Source organism: Quercus lobata, chromosome 1 (assembly GCF_001633185.2).
Source record: "Quercus lobata isolate SW786 chromosome 1, ValleyOak3.0 Primary Assembly, whole genome shotgun sequence".
Classification (NCBI taxonomy): Eukaryota; Viridiplantae; Streptophyta; class Magnoliopsida; order Fagales; family Fagaceae; genus Quercus; species Quercus lobata.
Window position 1 is genome coordinate 570,763 of NC_044904.1, and position 22,082 is coordinate 592,844.

At 35.5% G+C, this 22,082-nt stretch overlaps 1 protein-coding gene across 3 annotated transcripts; it reads left to right on the forward strand.

Moving 5' to 3' along the window:
- The first annotated feature begins 1,601 nt into the window (after positions 1-1,601).
- LOC115969291 (helicase-like transcription factor CHR28) lies at positions 1,602-15,578 on the forward strand. Of its 3 annotated transcripts, none has more exons than XM_031089009.1 (12): positions 1,602-1,815; positions 3,944-4,072; positions 4,181-4,382; positions 4,473-5,089; positions 6,429-6,500; positions 6,583-6,660; positions 6,760-7,702; positions 10,811-10,941; positions 12,500-12,721; positions 13,957-14,523; positions 14,611-14,820; positions 14,993-15,578. In XM_031089009.1, the coding sequence occupies exons 3-12, from the start codon at positions 4,250-4,252 to the stop codon at positions 15,095-15,097; spliced, it is 3,078 nt and encodes a 1,025-aa protein (XP_030944869.1). In that variant the 5' UTR covers positions 1,602-1,815; positions 3,944-4,072; positions 4,181-4,249; the 3' UTR covers positions 15,098-15,578. The 3 variants fall into 3 exon arrangements, with proteins under 3 accessions (XP_030944869.1, XP_030944944.1, XP_030944805.1); XM_031089084.1 differs by having other exon boundaries at positions 4,007-4,072; positions 4,181-4,388; XM_031088945.1 differs by having other exon boundaries at positions 1,603-1,815; positions 4,181-4,388.
- Positions 15,579-22,082: the final 6,504 nt, after the last annotated feature.

A 22,082-nucleotide genomic window follows, 5' to 3' on the forward strand; every position in this document is an offset into this window, starting at 1 on the left:
ATGTGTTGTCTCCTTTAACTGGTGAGATATTTGTTCCATCAAACATTTATACCCTTCTTTTAATGGTGAAGATGAACTTTTGGCGCTTAAAGCACTGTTTAGGCCAATCATTCAACAATTAATGTGATTATGCCAAGCAGGTGGATCCTAATTAATGTGAAGGTGACCGTTACCTTATCCAAAAGCTTACTTTTAGATCCTCGGAAGTCCGATGATCATAAATCTTCTACGGATGTGCCGAGAATAATGAGATCTCTGATAATTTTTATCCGGGGAGAAGTGCTTCACGGGTCTCGGTCAGTGAGCACCGAATTATCACCCAAGATAATGACTTCAGCTTACTGGGCTTGTGATCCTTCATTTCCTCCAGGTACTGGGCCGACCCCTTTGGTAGGCCCAATACTATTTATAATTTTAAATCCACTTCCCCAATATATATATATATATATATAGTCGAAGTTAAGAGAAAATTCAATTAAATATCCAATTTTATTAATTTTGATGCAACTATTATTATTATTTTTTGGTAATTCTGGACAAAATTAACGAACAAAATCAATAATATCAAAATTTAGAGGACCACGCCTCTCACAATACAAACTCATAGAATCATAAAATCATAAAATAAAAGCAAATATAAGTCCACAGGCGAGTTATCAAAATACATAATCCAAGATAAGAGAATGATGGTGCAACTATTTATTACTCTACAAAACTTGAAAAGTCTAATTTAATTTTCTTAATTATTTTGTGTGTTTAATTTTATTAATTATACCACTGCACACCCTTATTGCGATGGTCACTAAGGGAGCGGGGGGTAAGGGTCGGGGTTCAAGTCTCTAGGAGGAAGTTTCACACACATATACACTTAGATTAGGTTAGAGTAAAAATTATATCTTGTATAAAAAAAAAGGTGAGAAAATTATAGAATCAAAATTAATAAATCTTTAAAAAAATCACCATCATTGATTAATTTTTCTTATATTATTATTATAATAATACAAACAGCGATTGGACAAACTAAAATTGAGAATTTCATGGATAACAATTTAAATAAATTTTTTTTTTCTTTCATTTGTTTCAAATAAACCTATATTTATTTTATTAGTGGTTATTTTATATTTTAAAATATACAAACATTAAATAAAATTTGAATACTCATTTAACTATATGCTTATTTGTAAGTGTAATTCAAGTATAGACATGATGTTACAGCTAGTTTTTGTACCAGAGTTAACTGTAGCCATTGGGCAAAACTCTATAAAATATGCTAGGCATTGTACATTACGTCCAATGAGTTGTAGCTTGAACAAGGAAACTCAAGCAAAACAAGAGTTACTTGGGTTGGACTCAATTATGATTATCTGGGTCTAAAATTAAATTGCGTCGTTTTCTCAGGCCCAATATCCACGAGAGAATGGGAATCATGCAGTGGCAGTGTGGTACCATTTAACTGCAGACCAAACTACTAACCTTAAAAGTCTTGAAATTCTAATGTAAGTTGTAACTTGTTGTCGATTGGCAAAAACAAAAAAAGAAAAAGAAAAAAAGTCATCGTTTTAAATAAATTAAATATTCGAATATTATTATTATGGTATTTATTTATGAATAGACCCTTTAAACTTTGATTTAATTATTTTTTGGTAACCTCGGAATTGAATTATAGGAGATCTCTCCTCCTCCTTCCTTACTTCTTCTTCCTTTCCTTGTTTCAAACGCTACCGTTGAGTGACTCCGCGTCTCTGATTCGCTGACTCTGCAAACCCTATGAGCAGTTGACAAGGCCAAATGAGGATCGGCTATTTCAATTTACAGGTAGGGTTTTGACTCTCCTCTTTCACTTCCTTCAATTTTCAATTACTACTTAATCACTTCATGTTTCTCTTTTTTTCTCTGCCTTTTTATACAATTACACTATTTATCACTTAGTAATACCTAAATGTCCGTCTCAAAGTTTTAAATTTTTTGAATTTTTTCTTGTGGGTTTTCGTTTTTTTCTTCTGGGTTTCGCTGTAATCTTGTGTAGAGCTAGAATGATGGTCCTTAGCACTCTTTCTTTAGCCCTTGGTCGCTTTGTCTACGAAATTTGCTGCCTTTTTTTAGGGGAGGTTAAATTTGATTTGTATTTTCCAATTTTTCGTTGACTAAGATGGTGCCACTTTCTTGAATGTATAAGAGATCGCTTGCAAGTTTGTGGTGATTTTTGTGTTTGGATGTGTGTGCTTGATTACTCAATTTTATTAATTACCCATCATGATGTGGATTATGATGTCTAGGAAACTCAGGGGATTCGAGTTTTTCAAGTAGAATATGGTTGGATTTACGAGAGTGGGTCTCCAATTGTTAGCAGTTTAGTCCGTTAAATGGCAATGACCAGTTGAATCCTTTCTTAATCTATGCATAGTAGTGTATTGTCTAACTTGTAGTTTGAATCATATTTTGGGTTTCATGCACAGTAATGTATTGACGAGTGTTGGTGAAAGTGTGAGGTGCACTTTGCAAAGGCCTCATAGAGCCTAGGCGTAAATTGCAAGCATGTGTTTGATGAGTAAAGTAGTATTATTAGTGATCGAAAAAAACTTTATGTTCATGATAAAGAACATAAAGTGACAAAAAGTACAGATAACTCAAAATAAAAATCTAAGAGAAACTTGAAACTCTAAAATAGATGAACAATGTGTGAAAACCCAAATCAGAGATCAATCAGAGTACGAACAAACAAATCTTTTGATTGATCCAAGGTGCTGTCCCTATCTTCAAAAGTATGAATCCACTTCTTCCAAACAAACCGCATCAAACAAGCTGGCACCATGTTCCTAATATCTGAACCCTATTTGCAGAACCAATTTCTCCAGCTGAATAGCAAAGAAGCAACATTCCCTGTCAAGACCCACTGAATCCCAAACATCTAAAAAACATCTACCCATTAAGCATAAGCAACATCACAATGGATTAAAAGATGTTCCATTGTTCCCCCATTACCTTGGCACAAACAACACCAATTTACCAAATTGCAACCGTGTGCTTGATTGAAGCAAAAGACATTTTTGAAAAATACTGTATAATAATTTCTAATAAAAGGATCTATAATATGTAATATAAGTAAGTTTAAGAAATAAAAAGATTACTATATTTGGCCTATTAACTCAAATGGTTAGTCTTATACAATTGCATAAAGTTTGTTGATTTAAATCCTACATAGGCTAGTTCAATTTCTTAAAAAATTCTCTGTAGTTAATTTGAAAGAAAAGTATTAAGGAATAATATGACAATCAAGTGATTAACTAATCATATAAAATTTAAACATAGTAGATGAGTTGGGAATGGTGCTGTGTGGTCCTGTAGATATATATATTTTTTTGGGGGGGGCTCTTCTTTTAGAACTTATTATGTTGAATCATTGATAAGTAATGAGAAATTGGCTTATGTGTACTGTATCACACCATAGCATTGGTTTTTACATAACCAATCAGGGGTACATATTAATTGTATTAAGATCTAACTATATATTTTAGTAAGTTATATATCTCTCTAAACACAAAATAAAAAGGGCAAAAGTGCACTTTTGAAAATGCACTTTGTATTATCTGTCTAAAACGCTTCAGCTGTGGAGCTTTGAGTTTCATACTTTAAGTGCAATTTTACGAACAGTGGTTCTTTTTGCATATGCAGTATTCATTGGTATATGAATACACGGAATTTATAACCACTTTTTGTGATTAGGCATTATTTAACAAGGTTAATGTTGCACCCTTTCTTTTGTGCTATGAAACCTTACCATTTGGATAGAGTGTAATGGACTTTCAGAATGAAATCCGAACCATGCATTAATATTTGTAGTTTATTTTTTATTAGATTCTTTTTGTTTGTTTCTGGGTATATTTATTTGTTCTAGAACTGGCTTGCTCATTAATCCATTTTTTTGTTTTTATTTTTATGGAAGTGGGGGTGTGATTCATTCGGATGCCTGATCATGTGGATCATCTTTGTGATTTCATTTGTTCAGCATGGAGACGTTTCTTTCTTTTAGGTGGTTGGGTTTCCTGTTGAATTTCAAGACACTGCAGAACTGGTGAGTTAAAAGATACTTTCTAATAAATTGGTAAAAGATATTGCTCTAGTTAGACTAGTTATTTATCTTGCAGTATCATGAGATGTTGAGTATGCTTCTGAATTGCAGATTGGCAAATCTTTTAATAATTTTCTTTCAAAATTGGTTGAGGAAAAGGAAAGTCACCATTAAAAGTCCATGCCCGTGATGGATTATATAGATATCAGTTCATCTGATGATGATTTGGAAAGTTGGGAAACAGACGGTAGGGGATCTGCCAATCCAAGGATTCTTCCTCAATGGGCTTCTACACGTGGTCCAAATTCAAGCAGTACAAGTCAGACCAATCCTGTAAATTCTGAAAATTTTTGGGTTTCTTACTTAATTCTATATATCAATCAGTCATTTTTTAAATTTGCAGGTTACAGTGTACAGTCTCAAAAGGTTGCTTCTCCTAAAAGAGCATATGCTTCAAATGGAAGCTCTTCAAATATTGATACTTATTTAGTACCTGGTTCTAGTGACAATAATAGGGCCCCAAATCAGCATATTGCTGAAGTGGATGGTTCTGAGTATGCTACAGTTAATGGGAATGAGAGTGATTCTTGGACCGTTAATTCCCGAATTGCTAACCTTTCTGGTGCTGAGTATGAGAAAATTTCATCTCAACAGGCTCTGAAGAGGACCCTTCCACCATCTCTCCAGCCATCTGCACCCAGTACTAGATTAAACAATTTAGTAGAGAATGTGGGCAGCAGTCAAGTTCGTGACGCTTATGGGAATTCTTACCATTCAGCAGGGCCTAGTGTATCCAACAGCAAGGGTCATCTTCGAGACCAGTTTAGCTGGGGCAAGAATGATGAAGTTATGATGTATGAAAACAGTGGGAGTAGGATTCTACCTCCATCTCTCATGCATGGAAAAGCTATTTCCTCCAACCAGTTTGCTAGTACAAGCGATCCCTTATACCGTTCCATGGTAGGTGAAGACAGGAATGCTGGAAATGATGAGAGACTGGTTTATCAAGCAGCATTGGAGGTATCTGCAACTATTTACTACCGTATTATTCAGTTTTAAGTTTGATTAATACTTTTCCTGATTTTAATTTAATTGTATTTAAGGAGTTTGAAATTGTATGAGTCTAACTTGGCTTGTTAAAAGGAACATTGAAGATTCTTGAGCTCCCTCCCTTAAGTTAATGTTCTTATCATTGATCCTATACTTATATATACACATGCACGTTCTTAAGATTGTTTTATGTCTGGGACAATTTTTCAGGCAGTAGCCAGTGCTCTTTGTTTTTCTATTTTATTGATCTTGCAAAATTTTTGTAACATTTGGTGATCCTCTTAAATATTTAAATGTTTTTTGTCTTGTCTCAATGAATTTACAACTTATCAGAAAGAGAAAAAATGGACTGGGCCTAAAAAAAGGGGACTGCTATACTGGCTCTGGTAGAAACTATTGCAAACAGTTTCCGACCTGAGATGTTAATGCAAGGAGGGGTGTTCTTTAATTTGATAACAATAATGGTTCCTTTTTATTTATTTTTAAAATATTTTCTTGGGTAATTACACACTTATCCAGTAGGTCATGAGCTCATGACCTCACCCGCCTACTTGTTCTTACAAGGTGAGGAGATACCATTTGAACTAGAGTTCATGGGTAAGAATGGTCCATATTTATGTTTTTAACTAACAAACTGTAAGGGTGATGAGCTTAATTCATTAGGAGACAAAAGTGACAAGCTTAACTTTCATTAAGGTCCAAGAAACATTAATGACATACTATCCCTCTTGGAGTAACTTAAGAAAGAAAAGTTCACTGTGATTGAAATGATTTATAACAGACTGGATGTGCTGGATAGTATACTTCGTTTTGCAGACTTGAACTTAAATTATACCAATAGTGCTTCTAGAAAGTAGTAGCTCAAATTGATCACGTGCTCAATGACTGTTGGTAAAGAAACAGTACTGATTTTCTAACTTTAAGCTGCAATTTGAGATTCTTAAATAATTTTACCAGCTAAATCAATGCTTCGATACTAATGATGGTTCTACACAATTTTTCCCAAGGGCCTTTTTGTATTTCAAAATAAATTGGAACACTATAAAATTTACTGCAACTCCATATCCTAGTGGCTAAGGGAACAGACAGATCAGAGACTACACACCTTGTGCTTAAGACACATTTGAGTTTCTATTGTGCACCTTAAGGGAATTGTTGTTTATACTGATTGCTAGTGCAGCATGTATGGGGTTGAAGCTTAAAAGAACAGAATAGGTCCATAGGATTGGTCTTGCTTATGTTTCTGTTTGTGGAAAATGAATCAATATGTGTTCAAAAGTTTAAATTTCATGGACCTTGGTTCTTGCAGGATCTGAATCAGCCTAAAGTTGAAGCTAATTTACCTGATGGTCTTTTGTCTGTTTCTCTTCTAAGACATCAGGTTTTTCTTTCTATATTTTATCATTGGTTCTATTTTAGGTGTAATCTGTATTGTTTTAATCTTAAATCATTGTATTTTACAGAAAATTGCATTGCATTGGATGCTTCAAAAGGAAACTAGAATTTTCCATTGTTTAGGTGGAATATTAGCTGATGATCAGGTTAGATAAAAGTCTAGTTGGCCTGGCTTCTGCATGACACTACACTGGGAGATTCTTTTTGAATTTTCTACTTGGACTCATTGTACTTGTATTTTACAGGGCCTTGGTAAGACTGTTTCAATGATTGCCCTTATACAAATGCAAAGGTCTTTGCAGTCAAAATCAAAATCAGATGATCTATGTCACAAAACTGAGGCACTGAATCTGGATGAAGATGATGATAATGGCAGTGGTGGTGTGGACAAAGCCAAGGAAGCAGTGAATCTGGACGATGATGATGATAATGGCGTGGATAAAGTCAAGAAGTCTGAAGAATTTGATGATCTAAAAGTGAGTAGTTCTACACGGGAATTTAGGAGGCAGAGGCCAGCAGCTGGTACATTAGTTGTGTGCCCAGCGAGTGTTCTTCGACAGTGGGCCAGGGAGCTGGATGAAAAAGTTGCAGATGAAGCTAAGCTTTCTGTCCTAATTTATCATGGAGGTAATAGGACGAAGGATCCCGTTGAACTGGCAAAATATGATGTGGTTCTCACTACATATGCTATTGTAACTAATGAAGTTCCAAAACAGCCTTTAGTTGATGAGGAAGATGCCGATGAAAAAAATGGGGAAATATATGGGTTATCTTCTGAATTTTCTATCAGTAAAAAGAGGAAAAAGACATCTAATGTTAGTAAGAGGGGAAAAAAGGGTAGAAAAGGAATTGATAGTTCTTCAATTGATTATGGTAGTGGTGCACTAGCAAGAGTAGGTTGGTTTAGGGTGATACTAGATGAAGCTCAGACAATAAAAAATCACCGAACTCAAGTGGCTAGAGCATGCTGCAGCCTTCGAGCCAAAAGAAGATGGTGCTTATCTGGAACACCTATTCAAAATGCAATTGATGACTTATACAGTTACTTCAGGTTCCTAAAGTATGATCCATATGCTGTATACAAATCATTTTATAATACAATAAAGGTGCCGATATCCAAAAATGCATTACATGGCTACAAGAAGCTTCAAGCAGTTTTGAGGGCTATAATGCTGCGCCGTACAAAAGGTGAATGCTTTCTCTTTTATTTTTTGAGTGTTTTTTTTTTTTTTTTTTTGGGGGGGGGGGTGTTGGCGGTGGATTTAAATGTTTTGTTTCTGTATGTTTTAATTTTTAATTCACAGCTGTGGAAGTGCCACAATGTGATCCGTGCTGATGTATGGACGGTTCTCTCTCTTGCTTGCTTTAATTCACTACCCATGCGTGTCTTAATTCATCTTAGATGAGGTTATCTTCATTAGAAAGAAGTTTCCTCGCAGAATTAGAGAAATTAATATGGACTCAAGCCAGGGTTAGAAAACTCGCCTTCATTCAATGGTACATTAGGCAGAAAATAGACTCCTTTCAAACCTCCCCAAAAATCCCAATGAAGAAGCTGACAAATGTGTTAAAGCAAGCAGCTACAAAGTATACAATAGTGGAGAAGGATATGAGGATTTTGTAAGAGGATACGATGTTTAGAGCCATTATTATGTGATGGTGGGTCACATAATAAATACACTTAAGAGATGATTCTAATTTTCTTTGACTGATCGGGAAACTGAATATGATGGCCCTAAAATTTTTTTCATGAAAGGCACAATATTATAAAGCACATGCATGCACACATACACAGTGACACACACGGGTAGGGAAGGAGGGAGAAGTAAGGGGAGTCTATTTCCCCCATGTTTGGTAGGAGGGAAGGAAAAGAAAGGAAGGAAAAGATAAAGGTATGATTTTACCATTATCCCCAGTTTAAATGGATTAAAGTCTAGACAAAATTGATATTTCATACATTTTTTTTGCGGAGCAACTCTGCCTCCAATCCACCCACTTTTGGGCAGATTGAGTTTGGTGGCCACTGGAGGCTTTTGCCCTCTATTTTCCCCTACTAAATGGAGGGTTTATCCCTTGCCTAACTCCAACCCTCCCTACCTCTCTCCTCTCTTTTAATCCCTTGAAATGTGTAACTGTCCACCTGGAAGGGATTATAATGATTGAGTATTTTTCTGAAGGCTTAAAACATTTTTTTCGCCCCCAAACTTTGGACAAATTTGTTTCTTGTCCCTAAACTTTAGAATGTTCGTTTTTTGTCCCCAAAACTTTAAAATGTTGCCGTGGTAGAGAATGAGATTTTATTGTTGTTGTTTTTTCAATTTCAGAGGTTACATTGTCTGTGACAATTTTCAATTTCAGAGGTTTTATTAAACTTATAACCCTTTTTGGGTGGTGCTTTGATATTAAATTTGTTTAAAAGTTAAAACAAATACAAAACAGAAAGTTTCTCTGGCATTGTGCTTTCTTTTTCACTTCCAGGTTAATGGAGTCAATGCGGGTATTGGGTGATGAGATCTTAGTATTTTCAAACAAATTCATTAATTTCTCATTTAATCCACAGATATCCTGCTTATGAGTTGGTACTTTCGCTAGATCTGACCATTTACCACTCTGGAATATCTGTATTGAACGGTTTATAGAAATCCAAAAGTAAATCTTCAATCAAATAAGATTTTCATCTGTAAGAAGTACACACAGATGAAAATCATAAGCATCGTACCTTCTCTTTTTAAAATTTCTTTATTTTTGTGTTTGGCTGGTGAGAAACCATGAGAAAATAACTAATGGCCAATTGTTTGGTGCCACACTTCCCTTTTTTCTAATGAACAGGTCCATGTCAGATTATTTAATTAAAAAAATCTAACACCTCGGCATCCTGTTAGGACACATTGGATAAAAGTTAATGGAGGAAGTTGATAGAAGGATTTACCATTAAAATATTCATTTTTCACATAGTTATCTTTCTGCATGCGCATTCGTGCATATGTTGTTGTGTGGTTTTTGAGTAGATTGCTTTAGTCATTTGCAATTTTTTTTGTTTCTTCTTGTATATGAAAATTAGAAAACAAGAATTTAAATTACCTATCAAAAAAGAAAACAAGAGTTTAAATTGACTAGAGGAAAACCAAATAAAATGATTATTTAGGAGTCGTCAATTATGTACTTGAAAACTCTTTACATGAGGTTGCCTGCCTTCTTTTAAGTATTTATATGTCCTTGTTACTTCTTCTCATAATTAATTATTTGGAAAGTGCCAACATATCAACCATTCCCTCTACTGCCGTATTCTTTAGAGATTTTGAGAGGGTGAATAAGAGAATAGGCAGGGACTTTGTGAGGAAAGTGAGTGCATTGTGTAAGCAACCTCCTCTAATAAGAAGAAGAATAATGCTGGACTGGATGGTTTTCTTTAAAGGTTGATATTGTAAGGTGAGGACTGTGCCCCTTTCGGGCCTTAGTGCAATGTCAAGCACCTTCCACCAAGCAATTGTTTGTGGGTTCGAGTTTGGGAATCAGACCCTCCTCAAAAGAAAAGGGTGATAAGGCTGCCTACCGTGACCGCCTAGACCCCTCAAAAGTGGAAGCCTTGTACAATGGATACAGCCTTTTTTTTGTCACCACCTGTTGCGAGAAGAATGATGATACTGAAATATGCAATTGATGCATTTCATTAGAGTACTCCTGTATCATGGAGTTCATGCATACCTAAGTTGGGTATTTAATTATCGAAGTATCTATGACACCCCCCCCCCCCCCCCCCCCCCATGTTAATACGAGCATCTATGGTGATTGATTTAGCCTCTTTGTTCCATTTTTGAAGTCCACTTAATAGAATAATGATGATAGTTAACACAATGCTATTTTTTCATTTACTCAAATGAATCACAATCCAGCTAATTTGTATTTCAAGTGCAGCTACTCCTGTAAATATAGTGCATCCTTTTGTTGTTGTTGCTTCATTTTAATAAATTTATTATATTTGCCCTCTATTATCTTCATTCAAGCAGTTACTTTTGAAGTATTACCTGTACTCCTTTAATAAGGGGGGAGGTCTTTTGTTTAATCAATGATGGAAGGGGATTAGGAGAGCTGGCAATGCCCCGTTTTCATCCAATCACTAGCCAACTATTGCTGTTTATCTTTGAAAAAAGAATCTTCATCTAGGAATATGTTTATTGGATTTTGTTTTACGTTTACAGATACTCGACATTCTTTGTTGCTGATATCTCGTATGATTTTGAACTTTGAACAACTTTTGTTGGTTGTTGCTGATTGTCATTAGTTTTTATTGTCTAGGAACATTGCTTGATGGGGAGCCTATAATTAAGTTACCACCAAAAACAATACGCTTGTCTAAGGTGGACTTCTCAATTGAGGAGCGGGCCTTCTATACCAATCTAGAAGCGGATTCACGATCTCGATTCAAGGTTCTACTCCTTCCATTTTACTTATGCCCACTTCAGAGAGTTGATTATGGTTGTGTTGGACTTGTTTTAAATTTACTTTTAAATACTAGCACCTACCAAGTATGCTATATCTAATAAGCTAATAAGCCTAGTAAATGGTGCTTTGGTGGCATGCGGAAGCAAATTAGAATCATCTTGTATTATGCAATAGGTTTTTATTTTAATCTTGGAACTTTAAGTTTGCAACATTGCAATAGTACCATGCTTTCTTTCATTATGATATGTCGTGCCTGTGGAAACTTAGGAAATAATAGCGGTCATTGTAAGATATATAAAATGCGATTGCAATACCGTCAAATGTTATGATGATTCTATTTTAAGTAAAGAGTAGTTCACATCAATTTGGTGTAAACCCTTCCCCCCAAATGAAAGTTGGTAAAAATAACTTTTTGGTTCTTGAACTACACATTAGATTTTTCTTGAACTGTTGATTGTTTTAGTCCTTGAATGTGGCAAGCCATGCCCTTGTATTTAAATTGGAATATGTTGTATGAAAGGGGTCTTTGATGGAATCAAACGTCGTGCCTAGATAATATAAAGAGCATATTTTGCAGATATTGTTTGATTGGATGCATGCTCTTGGTGGCACCCCCTCCATGTCTTTTGTTGATTTTATTGACATTCTTTCCTTTTGAGAATTTGAGTCGTATTCTTTTAAAGGGCTAGTACACATCCATTTTTGTGTCTTTCTTTCTTTTTTCATAAAATTTTTACTTAATCAAAAAAATGTGTTACCCTCACTTTGAGCAGCAATTGCTAAAGTACCAGTAATTTTTTGTACCTGTCTTAATAATGCTAGCATGGAACATTGGTCACACCCTAGTTTTACAAAATCAAAACATATGAAGACACAACATGCACGTTAGGGACTTCAAATATTTTTTTTTGTGTTTTACTATTTTTTAATTATTGAATTCACATGCTCCATATGTTCTAGTTTTGTGAGACTAATGTATGGCATAACATGCAACCTTAACATTATAAGGACATATAGAAAAAATATTTGCCACATTTTCTTATTATAAGTTATAAATGTACCCTGTGGGTCTTGAACTCATTACAACACCCTCTACCTAACTCTTATGAGGGATGGAGGTGCCATTTTATAAAATGTGATTGTAATACCATCAAATTTTATGATGATTCTATTTTAAGTATAGGGTTATTACACAACAATTTGGTGCAAACCCGTCCCCCCAAATCAAAGTTGGTCACAATATGATTTTGTTTCCTGAACAATATGTTAGATCCCAATTTTGTCTTGAGCTGTTCATTGTTTTAATTTAGCCCCTGAATGTGTTACCCATACTTTGTACAGCAATTGCAGACATTTTTGGTTGTAAGGGTGACATTGACATTGTGGTGTTTTTAAAACTTCAAGAACTAAATTGAAACAATCGATACTTGTGGGTTCAAGGCCTAATGGTTGCATCTGATTGTGTAAAGACTAAATTATGGTTTCTGTGATACTGTATGTCAAATTTGCATGTACCTTGGAATTATGAGTTTGTATTTGCAGGCATATGCTGCAGCTGGGACAGTGAATCAGAATTATGCAAATATTCTATTGATGCTGTTGCGCCTCCGTCAGGCTTGTGACCACCCATTCCTTGTCAAAGATTATAATTCTGACTCTGTTGGAAAAGTTTCTGTTGAAATGGCTAAGAGACTACCTAGGGATATGCTGATTAATTTATTGAATTGCTTGGAAACTTCCTTCGCCATCTGTCGTGTATGCAATGTGAGTTTTCTTAAAATGAGATACTTTGTTTTTTTTCCCCAGTTTCCTGCAATTTTGGAATGCAGCTTGTAAGAGCTTGTTGATGTAACTCTTTGCACTGGAAACAGTCTAAATGTTGTCATTATTGATATGGTTTGTACAAGTTTACTTCCAAGAGCATATAAATAATTAGATATATGAGGGTGCTCTAAATTTGTATTGACTAAAATACACTTTTTGCCCTTAAAGTTTGGGGTAATTTTCATTTTGGCCCTTTTGACTTGGTGTTCTGTTTGGCTTTTGACATTTATTTTGACCCTTCATTTTAGCATTTCATGGAAATGAAAATTTTGAAACATAAAGGGCCAAAGCAGAGAACTGGATGAATCATCAAGGCCAAAATGAAAATTTGGAAACTTAAAAGGCCAACATGAAAATGAATCAAACATGAAGGATGAAAATTTTGAAATTTGAAGGACCAATATGAAAACAACCCTAAACTTTAAGGGCCAAAAGTTGTACTTTTTCACTTACTCTTTTGTTTTTATATTTGGATGTTTTCCTCAACAAAACTACGTACGAGCTAGTTGGATAATTGTTTATCACATCCTATCATGGGAAGCACTTAAGTTATGGGTTTGATGCAGGAGCAACAAGGAGGATGTAATTAATTATTGATGATTCTGAGATTTAGAAATTTTAGTTTTCTATTTTTAGTCAGTAAAGGGTATTTTAGCAACTTAGTAAAATTTAGAAAAACACATATTTATGCTTTGTTAGTAAGGGCTGGGCTTGTTTAATCACTGGGCTTGATTAGAGCCCTAGATAACTTGGTGACTGATTATTGCTGATAATTATAAAAAGTTTATAATAGGTATTAAGTCTCTAATGTTGGTTTTTTTTTGAAATGAAATTTGCTGATTTTCTTGATTATAGTTTCTAACCAAAGCCTTGTAGGCTATGATTTTCTTCTCTCTTGCTTGCGTATGTGGAGTAAAATTGATAGTGATGCTGTGAAGACATCTTTATGTACCTTTATGTGTTTATCTACCTTTGTGCATGTCTATATTATATGCTTTGTCTATTTTTTTATGTTAAATTAATCAACTGTTTCTATTCACGGACTACTTAATCTGGTCATCTTTGTTGTTCATATTTTATCTCTTAGAAAATCAACAATATCTGACTACAGAAAAGAATAATGTGCTGGCACATGACATATTTATCTGATTCCTCTAGTATATGATCTTTTACAGGATCCACCTGAGGACCCTGTTGTTACCATGTGTGGCCATGTTTTCTGCTATCAGTGTGTATCAGAATATTTGACGGGAGATGATAATACGTGTCCTGCACATGCATGTAAAGAACAACTTGGTTCTGATGTTGTTTTTTCCAAAGCTACTTTGAGTAGTTGTCTTTCTGCGGATGTTGATGGTAGTTCCATGAATTCTCAGTTCACAGAGAATTCAATGATTCTGCAGAATGTGTACAGTTCATCTAAAATCAGAGCTGTTCTTGAGATTCTGGAGACAAATTGTAAAATCCATAGTTCCATGGAATGCAATGGAAGTTCTTTGTCTTCTGAAAAGGAATATGCAGAGAATTGCTCAGGTTTTAGTGCTACAAAGCACACAATAGTTTATTCAGAGACACCAGTTGAAGGGCCAATAAAAACAATTATTTTCTCCCAATGGACTAGCATGTTGGACTTGGTTGAGACGTCATTGAATGACTCTTGTATACAATACAGGAGGCTTGATGGCACAATGACTCTGAGTGCGAGGGACAGGGCTGTTAAAGATTTTAACGCTGATCCTGAGGTTTGCTGCCTACCCTGTGGATCTGTGAAAACTATTTTGTAGTGACGTGTTTGTTTCCAGTATTTGAATGACTAAAATTTGTTGCAGGTAACTGTCATGCTGATGTCTTTAAAAGCAGGAAACCTTGGGTTAAACATGGTTGCTGCATGCCATGTTATTCTTTTGGATCTTTGGTGGAATCCAACCACTGAAGACCAGGCGGTAGATCGAGCACATAGGATCGGGCAGACTCGTCCAGTTACTGTAACACGAATCACCATCAAGGACACAGTGGAAGACAGGATATTAGCACTCCAGGTAATTTTTTTTTTCTTCGCATTATACTGGTTTTCTTCCTTCCCCCAAGTGTTGAGGTCAGAGGCGAAGTTTGCAGGTGTTAGAAGGTTAAACATTTGCAGCAATACAAGCACAGCACGGAGATGAAATGATTATTCTCTTAAGTTGTGTTTGTATATGACCATTTTTGCAGGAAGAGAAGAGAAAAATGGTTGCATCTGCTTTTGGTGAAGACCAAGGTGGGGGAACTGCAACTCGCTTGACGGTGGAAGATCTTAGATATCTTTTTATGGTCTAAACATCATGTTCCAGTTCACTTGTTCTTTCAGATTTTGGTAATTCTGCTCTCTTGATATTGTCTAGAAAAAAAAATATATATCAAGAGGGTCAATTTTGAATTTAAGTGAATGTGACAGCAAGATTATATGTGGTCGCACTTACGGTGCCTGCTGACCCTTTTGCTCAACTGGCCTATTGAGTTAGTGCATCTCGAGGTAACTTATATAGGAGTTTTGAGGCCCATGAAAGGCATTTTTTGTTCTCATCAATGGCAAACTTAGAGAGCCGAAGTCATATGTAAATATTCTAATTACTTTATTTGGATGCCAAAGATCTAGAATTTGTAGTTGACCTTTTTCTGTTTATTAATGTTAATAGTACATTATCTTCTTGACGTTGTAATGTATGCATCGAATTCATGGTACTCACAGCATTGCATGTCTATACATTTTTTAATCCAAGTGTAATGTAATTACTCCTCAGGTTAAAGTTCAGATTTAGCCCTGGTGTATTCTCACTGTCTCGTCGTGGAGTATGTTACAGTTTCAATACTTTGTATGTCATATTTCTCTCCTTGGAGGGTGCTGTGATTCACGTGGATGCACCTAATATCATGAAAAATGCCATATTTTATTTTCAATTTTATTACAAACTCACGTGATTATGAATACAATTGGTATCACATTAAAAATGAATTACTTTAATCAGGTTTTTTTTGGTTCAAAAGTTAAGACACCTCAGTTGTAAGTTATATGGTAAATGTTTAATAAATATATGGGGATTACATGAGAATGACTCCACATTACCAAAATTTTTTGAAGGGCTGAAAGCTGAGAATCAAATTGCTCAATATATAATATAACTAAGGATGACAATTTTTGCCCGACCTGCGGGTACCTAGTCTGGTCCGACCTTAATGGGTCAGGTTTTACTCGGTTTGATTAGAAATAGGGTCGGATATGAGTTTTTTTTTTTTAAAAGAGAAAAAAAACCCAAAGCGGGTCTGGTCTGGGTTGAGTTCGGGTTTTATCACTTCTAATGATGCTACTGCCTTCAAAATAATAGTAGGCTCACGAATATGACCACAATATTGACCTTTTCATGCAAATGAATAATTTTTCCACTTCCAATGCATTCAATCAATTGAACCTAACATATCTGGAAAATCTCGGCGTTCGCCATGAGCTAACAGTCTAGTAATGTCTTCATTGTTTGGCTTTTTCAAATATTCCTCAGAGAAAACACCAATTACCACAGTAACAAATTTTTTTCAAACTTTCTAATGCAGTAGTTTTTCTAATCTGCACATATTCATCTATCAAATCACCCGATATTCCATAAGCAAGCATTCTAAGTGCAGCAGTTATCTTTTGTAATGAAGATAAACCAAGTTTTTTGGCACTATTTATTTTTTGGATAAAGTAAGAGTCATGAGCTTCTACCTTAGATTGAATACGGAGAAAAATAGAATACTTCATCCAAAATCTCCTACAAAATAAAGCGGGTGGATATATTGGTGTGAAAGTAAAATAATCAAGAAAAAGCCTCTCATGGCCAACCAAATGATTACGTTGGATAGAACGACGACGTTTAGGTTGTGATGTTTCCATAACAAGTTCTTTGATTATCTCAACTTCATCTGAGTCATCAAGAAGGAACTTACGAAACAAATAGTGATTCATGGATGTAACCTTCAAGACAATTGGAAAGCAATTATTACTATAGATGCAAGATTAAAGTCAAGTGACATAAGCCACAACAAAATGAATATAACCAATTCATGCACAAGTCACAACACAAACACATAAATCTAAAAAAAAAAAAAATTGGAAATAGTATGAATGCTCATTGTTCATAGATTTATTCTAAGACCTGTCATCTCAAAACCAAGCATATGATTCCAGGAATGTTCAATGAATAGAAATAATTGGATCAAAGAATGTTCAATGAATAGAAATAATTGGATCAAAGACACTCATAGTGACTGTAACAGCAAGATATATAATAGACACTCATAGTGGCTATAACTCATAGTGGTTGTAACACTCATAGTGGATCAAATAATAGTTTCATTAGATCAAAGAATTATATCAATGCCTGTCACAAGACCGAATGGAACTTAACAAAAGATAAAAAAGATTGCACTTCAAATTCTTTGTTAGATTGCACTTCAAGTCATAACACATCTAGTTTAAGATTAAAGTCAAGTGACATAAGCCACTACAAAATACATAAGTTACTACAAAAATACATAAAGGCCTACATAAGCCACTGCAAAATACATAAAAGCCTAAGCTACATCCAAAATACAATCAAACCCATTAATTACGTGAACTTCGTCTTGCCATGATTTCCTCTTGGAGTAGTTCATAAAAAACTTTTTGTGCTCCGGTCAAGCCGCTTGTATCTATCATCATGATTCTCTCCTCGTCTAACCTTTCTGTCTTCTCAAATTTTTTCTTCTCAATCATGATTCTTTCCTTCACAATCTTAAGTTTTTCATCACTTCTTTCATTCTCAATCGCAAGTTTTTCCCTCTTAATAAACATTTTTTCCTATCCGGTGGCTTTGTTTTTCCGGATGGCCTTTTCGGCATTCCTACCAATAGGTCTCTCAAAATTGGAAGTGTCACCAAGTCTGGACCTATAATCCCCTTCGCCAATAGATATTGACTCCGGAGTTGGAGGCACGAATGATCTCGATTTAGCATTGTTAGGATCGACAAACTTTGGTTGGTCCTTTAACATGACCTAGCAATGGTCAAGAAGAAAAGGTTTCTTGTGCTTCTCTAAATACAAAGCCTTTGCATTGGTAATCTAAAAAAAATTAAAAGAAATATAACATGATTAATATCTTCAAACTATTGGTGAATGGACATGTTAACACTATTGCAATATAATTTATACCTTATCTTCTTCGATTATACCACTTTGATGATGTGCGTTAGTTTGAGCCATACACCTGGCAAACTTATTTGTCTTCTCACTAATTGCTCTCTAACGACTTAGCAAGGAGATAACAGTATGTGTGGTATCGGATGTATTGTATTGCATGAAGTATTCTCAAACTTTTTGACAAAAGGTATTTTGTGTTTGTTCATTACTGTTTATGGCATTAACACTAGTATTGAGTCATGCTGCCACTAGGAGTTTATCTTCCTCTACACTAAAGTTAGAGCCCTATTTTCCTTTTGAAGAAGAGGCATTTTCAACTTGAGGTGGAGGTGGAGAATCAGAAACTGACACAGAAGTATTTTGAGATGTTTCCAAAAATTGTGAGTCAATTTCTCTATCCCCATTCATGATACCTGTGAAATATGTTAGGTGTCTACGTAACTCTGTGTCTTTACGTGACTCCATAAAATTAGAAAAAAAATATATAAACTTCCCTGCACACAGAAAATTCCCAAACAAACATTTATATCAAAACTTAAAACATTTAGAATTATAACAATAGTACATGATTATGCATAAATACTTAATTTGACATGTAGCTTAATCTCATTAAAATGACCACAAGAAATTCTTTTTGTGTGCTTCTGTTTATGGTTTTGTGCAACACAACAAATTACAAAGAAAACAAAAAATGTAAACTTCCTTGCACAAATTACAGAGACCACAAGAACTTCTATTGCAAGAAAACCACACAACAAATTCCTGCAAACAGAAAATTCCCAATACATTCCAATACAAATACATTCTGTCCATTCATGGAAGCTCTAAATCAAAACGAATGGATGCTCTGAGATCAAATGACAGAACTTTTCATTAAGCAAGAATAGCAAAAAAATTATTGCATCTAAAATAATAAACTGAAAGAACAAGAAAAAGAAATCATTGAACACATTTTTTGATGTTATACCCAAATAAAAAATCCCACATTCTTTGATCATATAGCCATTCTTTGATGTTATACCCAAATCAAAAATCATAAGCATCCATTACAAAATGATAGAGACAACTTATCTAAAGTGGATTGGCTGGGACAGTGTGGGTCTAAGGCGATCGGCGGCTGGGACGTCTGGTGGGTCGAGCTTCAGTGGGAGTTGAGAGACTGGAGTTGAGAGAATGAATTGAGAGAGATGGGCGGTTGGGATGGCATCGGTTTAAGAGAGATGGGTGGCTGGGACGGCATGGGTCTGAGGCGATCGGGGGCTGGGACGGCTGGTGGGTTGAGCTTCGGTGGGAGTTGAGAGACTGGAGTTGAGAGAATGAATTGAGAGAGATGGGCGGCTGGGACGGCGTCGGTTTGAGAGAGATAGGCTGTTGGGACGGCTGGTGGGTCGAGGTTCGGTGGGAGTTGAGAGATTAGAGTTGAGAGAGTGAATTGAGAGAGATGGGCAGTTGGGACGGTGTTGGTCTGAGAGAGATGAGCGGCTGGGACGGCGTCGGTCTGAGAGTGAATGAGAAAAAAAAGAATGAAAAAAAAGGTGTAGTGGAATTATTTTAATAAACCTGGTGGAATAAAATAATAGTTTTTTTTAGCTCTCATGAACAGTGCACATCTATCTATAGATGTGTACTGCAGTAGTGGAGCTAAAAAAAATAGATTTAGCTCCACTGCTGGGGCATCATTTTAGTATTAGTGTAGCTAAAATATAGCAATATAGCTATACTGTTGCAAATGCTCTAACATGCTTTCTCTTGCTGGAAGGCCAAATGTTGTTCAAAGGCTCAAGATAAATATTAAGGACACCAATTTTGACACAATTTTGTGCCACAACTCGCCACATGATGAGTTGTGATTGGTCAATGCTCAATCTTAAACTGCGTTCTTTGTCATAGATGGGACATTAATTCTGACTTGCTATGCGTGGGTCCCACCATGAGGTACACCCATCATGTGAGAAAAGTGGCATTATTCCCGGAGCATATAAAAATTACCCTAAGGCCCAACTCTTTGATGTAGATGTAGTTAGCTTTCCATAAATGGATAATGTATAGAGTACATGTTGGGCTTGAACTTATGAAATGTTTTACCTGTATCAGAATGAAAGAGATGCCTTGTGTGCTTTTAAAAAAAAAAGAGATGCCTTGCGTGCTTCTCTGTCTTTCTTTTTCTTTTTCTTTCTCTGCCACTCCTTCATCTTTGTCACTCCCTTTTCCTCTTTTCTTCTTCCTTCTCCAGAAGCTTCACTTTTTTTTTCCTTCACTTTCTCTGCGCCTCTCTGTCTTTTTTTTTTTGGTCATTCTCTCTCTCTTTCTTTTTTTTTCTCCGCCTAGACCGTTGCCATTGTGGGTGGTGGTGGAGTTATTTTTTGGGTTGTTGTGGATTTTTATTTTTTATTTTATATATATATATATATATATAAAGTGGTGTTGGTGGATGTGGGTTTGTGCCAGTAGTGGCTATCGGTGTTGTTGCGGTAGTGGTTGTTGGTGGCCGTTGTTGCGGCAGATTGTCAAGTAATATATTCTTGTATAGCTCTTTTTGTCAATGGAGTGGCCTTTAGTGAAGTCTTTGTGATTTAAAGTGATAATATGATCTAGTGTTCTGGCTTTGATTATTGTGATGCTTTATTAACTTCCCATTTTAAAAAGTCAGTGATGCACTAGTCATCTCTGGAATTATTTGATTTGTTCCAGATATATACATATTTCTTGGCGTCCTTATTTTCCTTAGGTGGATGGATAGAGTTGGTTTAGTTACTTTAGTATGTTCATGAATGCAATTACTTGTATTAAGATTTCTTCATCTATTTAAATTTTAATTAAGTAAATTTCAAGAGAACAAGAACTTATGAATGAAATTAGCTAGGGTTGTCTTCTTTTTTTCTTTTCAAATTTTAAGATTTTCTTATGTAATCATCATGACGTCAAGGGCTTCAATATATATATATATATATATATATATAAGTTGTGTAAATTTAAATCTTAGGAATTTTTTTTTTTTGTGAAATTTAAATTAGGGTCTGGTTAATGTATGCTCTTAGGGCATACATTAAGTTTTTTTATATTTTTGGAAACATTTTCTCGGGAATTGAAAAAGCTGTCATTACTTTTTCAATTCTCGAGAAATTTTTTTCCAAAAATGGAAATTAGTGTGTGCCCTAAGGGCACACATTAGTAAAATCCTTTAAATTAATAGGCTCTAGTTCATGAGACGTATTTCTTAAGTTCTTGCCTTTTATAGTTTACTTTTTTTGGGCGGTTAGACCAGTAAGTAAAGTGTAAATTGGAAAGGCCAATAAACAAACCAAGATATGACTCTCTCTTCCTCTCTTTCCCTCTCGCAAGAAGGATAGGCGGAGCTAGCTCGTAGTAACAAGAAGGTTAAGAATGTGAATCATGCAGGATTTAGTGAGAGCAGTGACTCAAGACCACCATCTCCAAGTCAGCCTCAGGGCCTGTGGAGTCGAGAAGTTTTGTTTAAAGATAAGGTAGTGGGTGAGATTCCTAGTGCCTTTACTCAAGCATTCAATTTTGGAGATCTCATGGAGGATGACGCAGAGTCGGATGATGATGTGGAGGCTCTTAGGGAAGGACTCGTTGCTGTTAAGTTCTCGAATGATCTCAAGCAGAAAATTAGGAATCCTTGGGCAAGGGCCTTGATAGTTAAGTTGTATGGGATGTCAGTTGGTTTAAGCTTCCTCCAAAGTAGGCTTTTGTCTTTATGGAAACCAGCAGGCAGACTTGACTATGTGGATTTAGGCCACGGATTCTTCCTTATGTGGCTGTCTCTCAAAGAGGATTTTGAGACTGTGTTGAAGAGGGGGCCATGGTTTATAGGTGGCCACTTCCTTTCCATACGTCCATGGGAATCGGATTTCGAACCGGTGTTGGCAAATGTGTCATCGATTGCGGTATGGATTAGACTTAATGAGTTGCCGATAGAGTACTACAATGCTGAAACTCTCTACTTGATTGGGAAAGCCATCGGAAATGTTTTAAGGGTGGATTCCCATACTACGGTAGAGGCTAGAGGTAGGTTCGCTAGGATGTGTATTCAAGTAGACGTTACTAAGCCTTTTGTAATAACTATTTTGATTGGGAAAAATGAGCAAC

Bases quoted from the DNA above. Each gene is read 5' to 3' on its own strand.
- LOC115969291 (XM_031089084.1), top strand. From the start codon at position 4,250: ATGCCCGTGATGGATTATATAGATATCAGTTCATCTGATGATGATTTG. The intron at 6,501-6,582 runs GTTTTTCTTTCT...TGTATTTTACAG, and splicing joins TTTCTCTTCTAAGACATCAG to AAAATTGCATTGCATTGGAT. The intron at 14,821-14,992 runs GTAATTTTTTTT...CCATTTTTGCAG, and splicing joins ACAGGATATTAGCACTCCAG to GAAGAGAAGAGAAAAATGGT.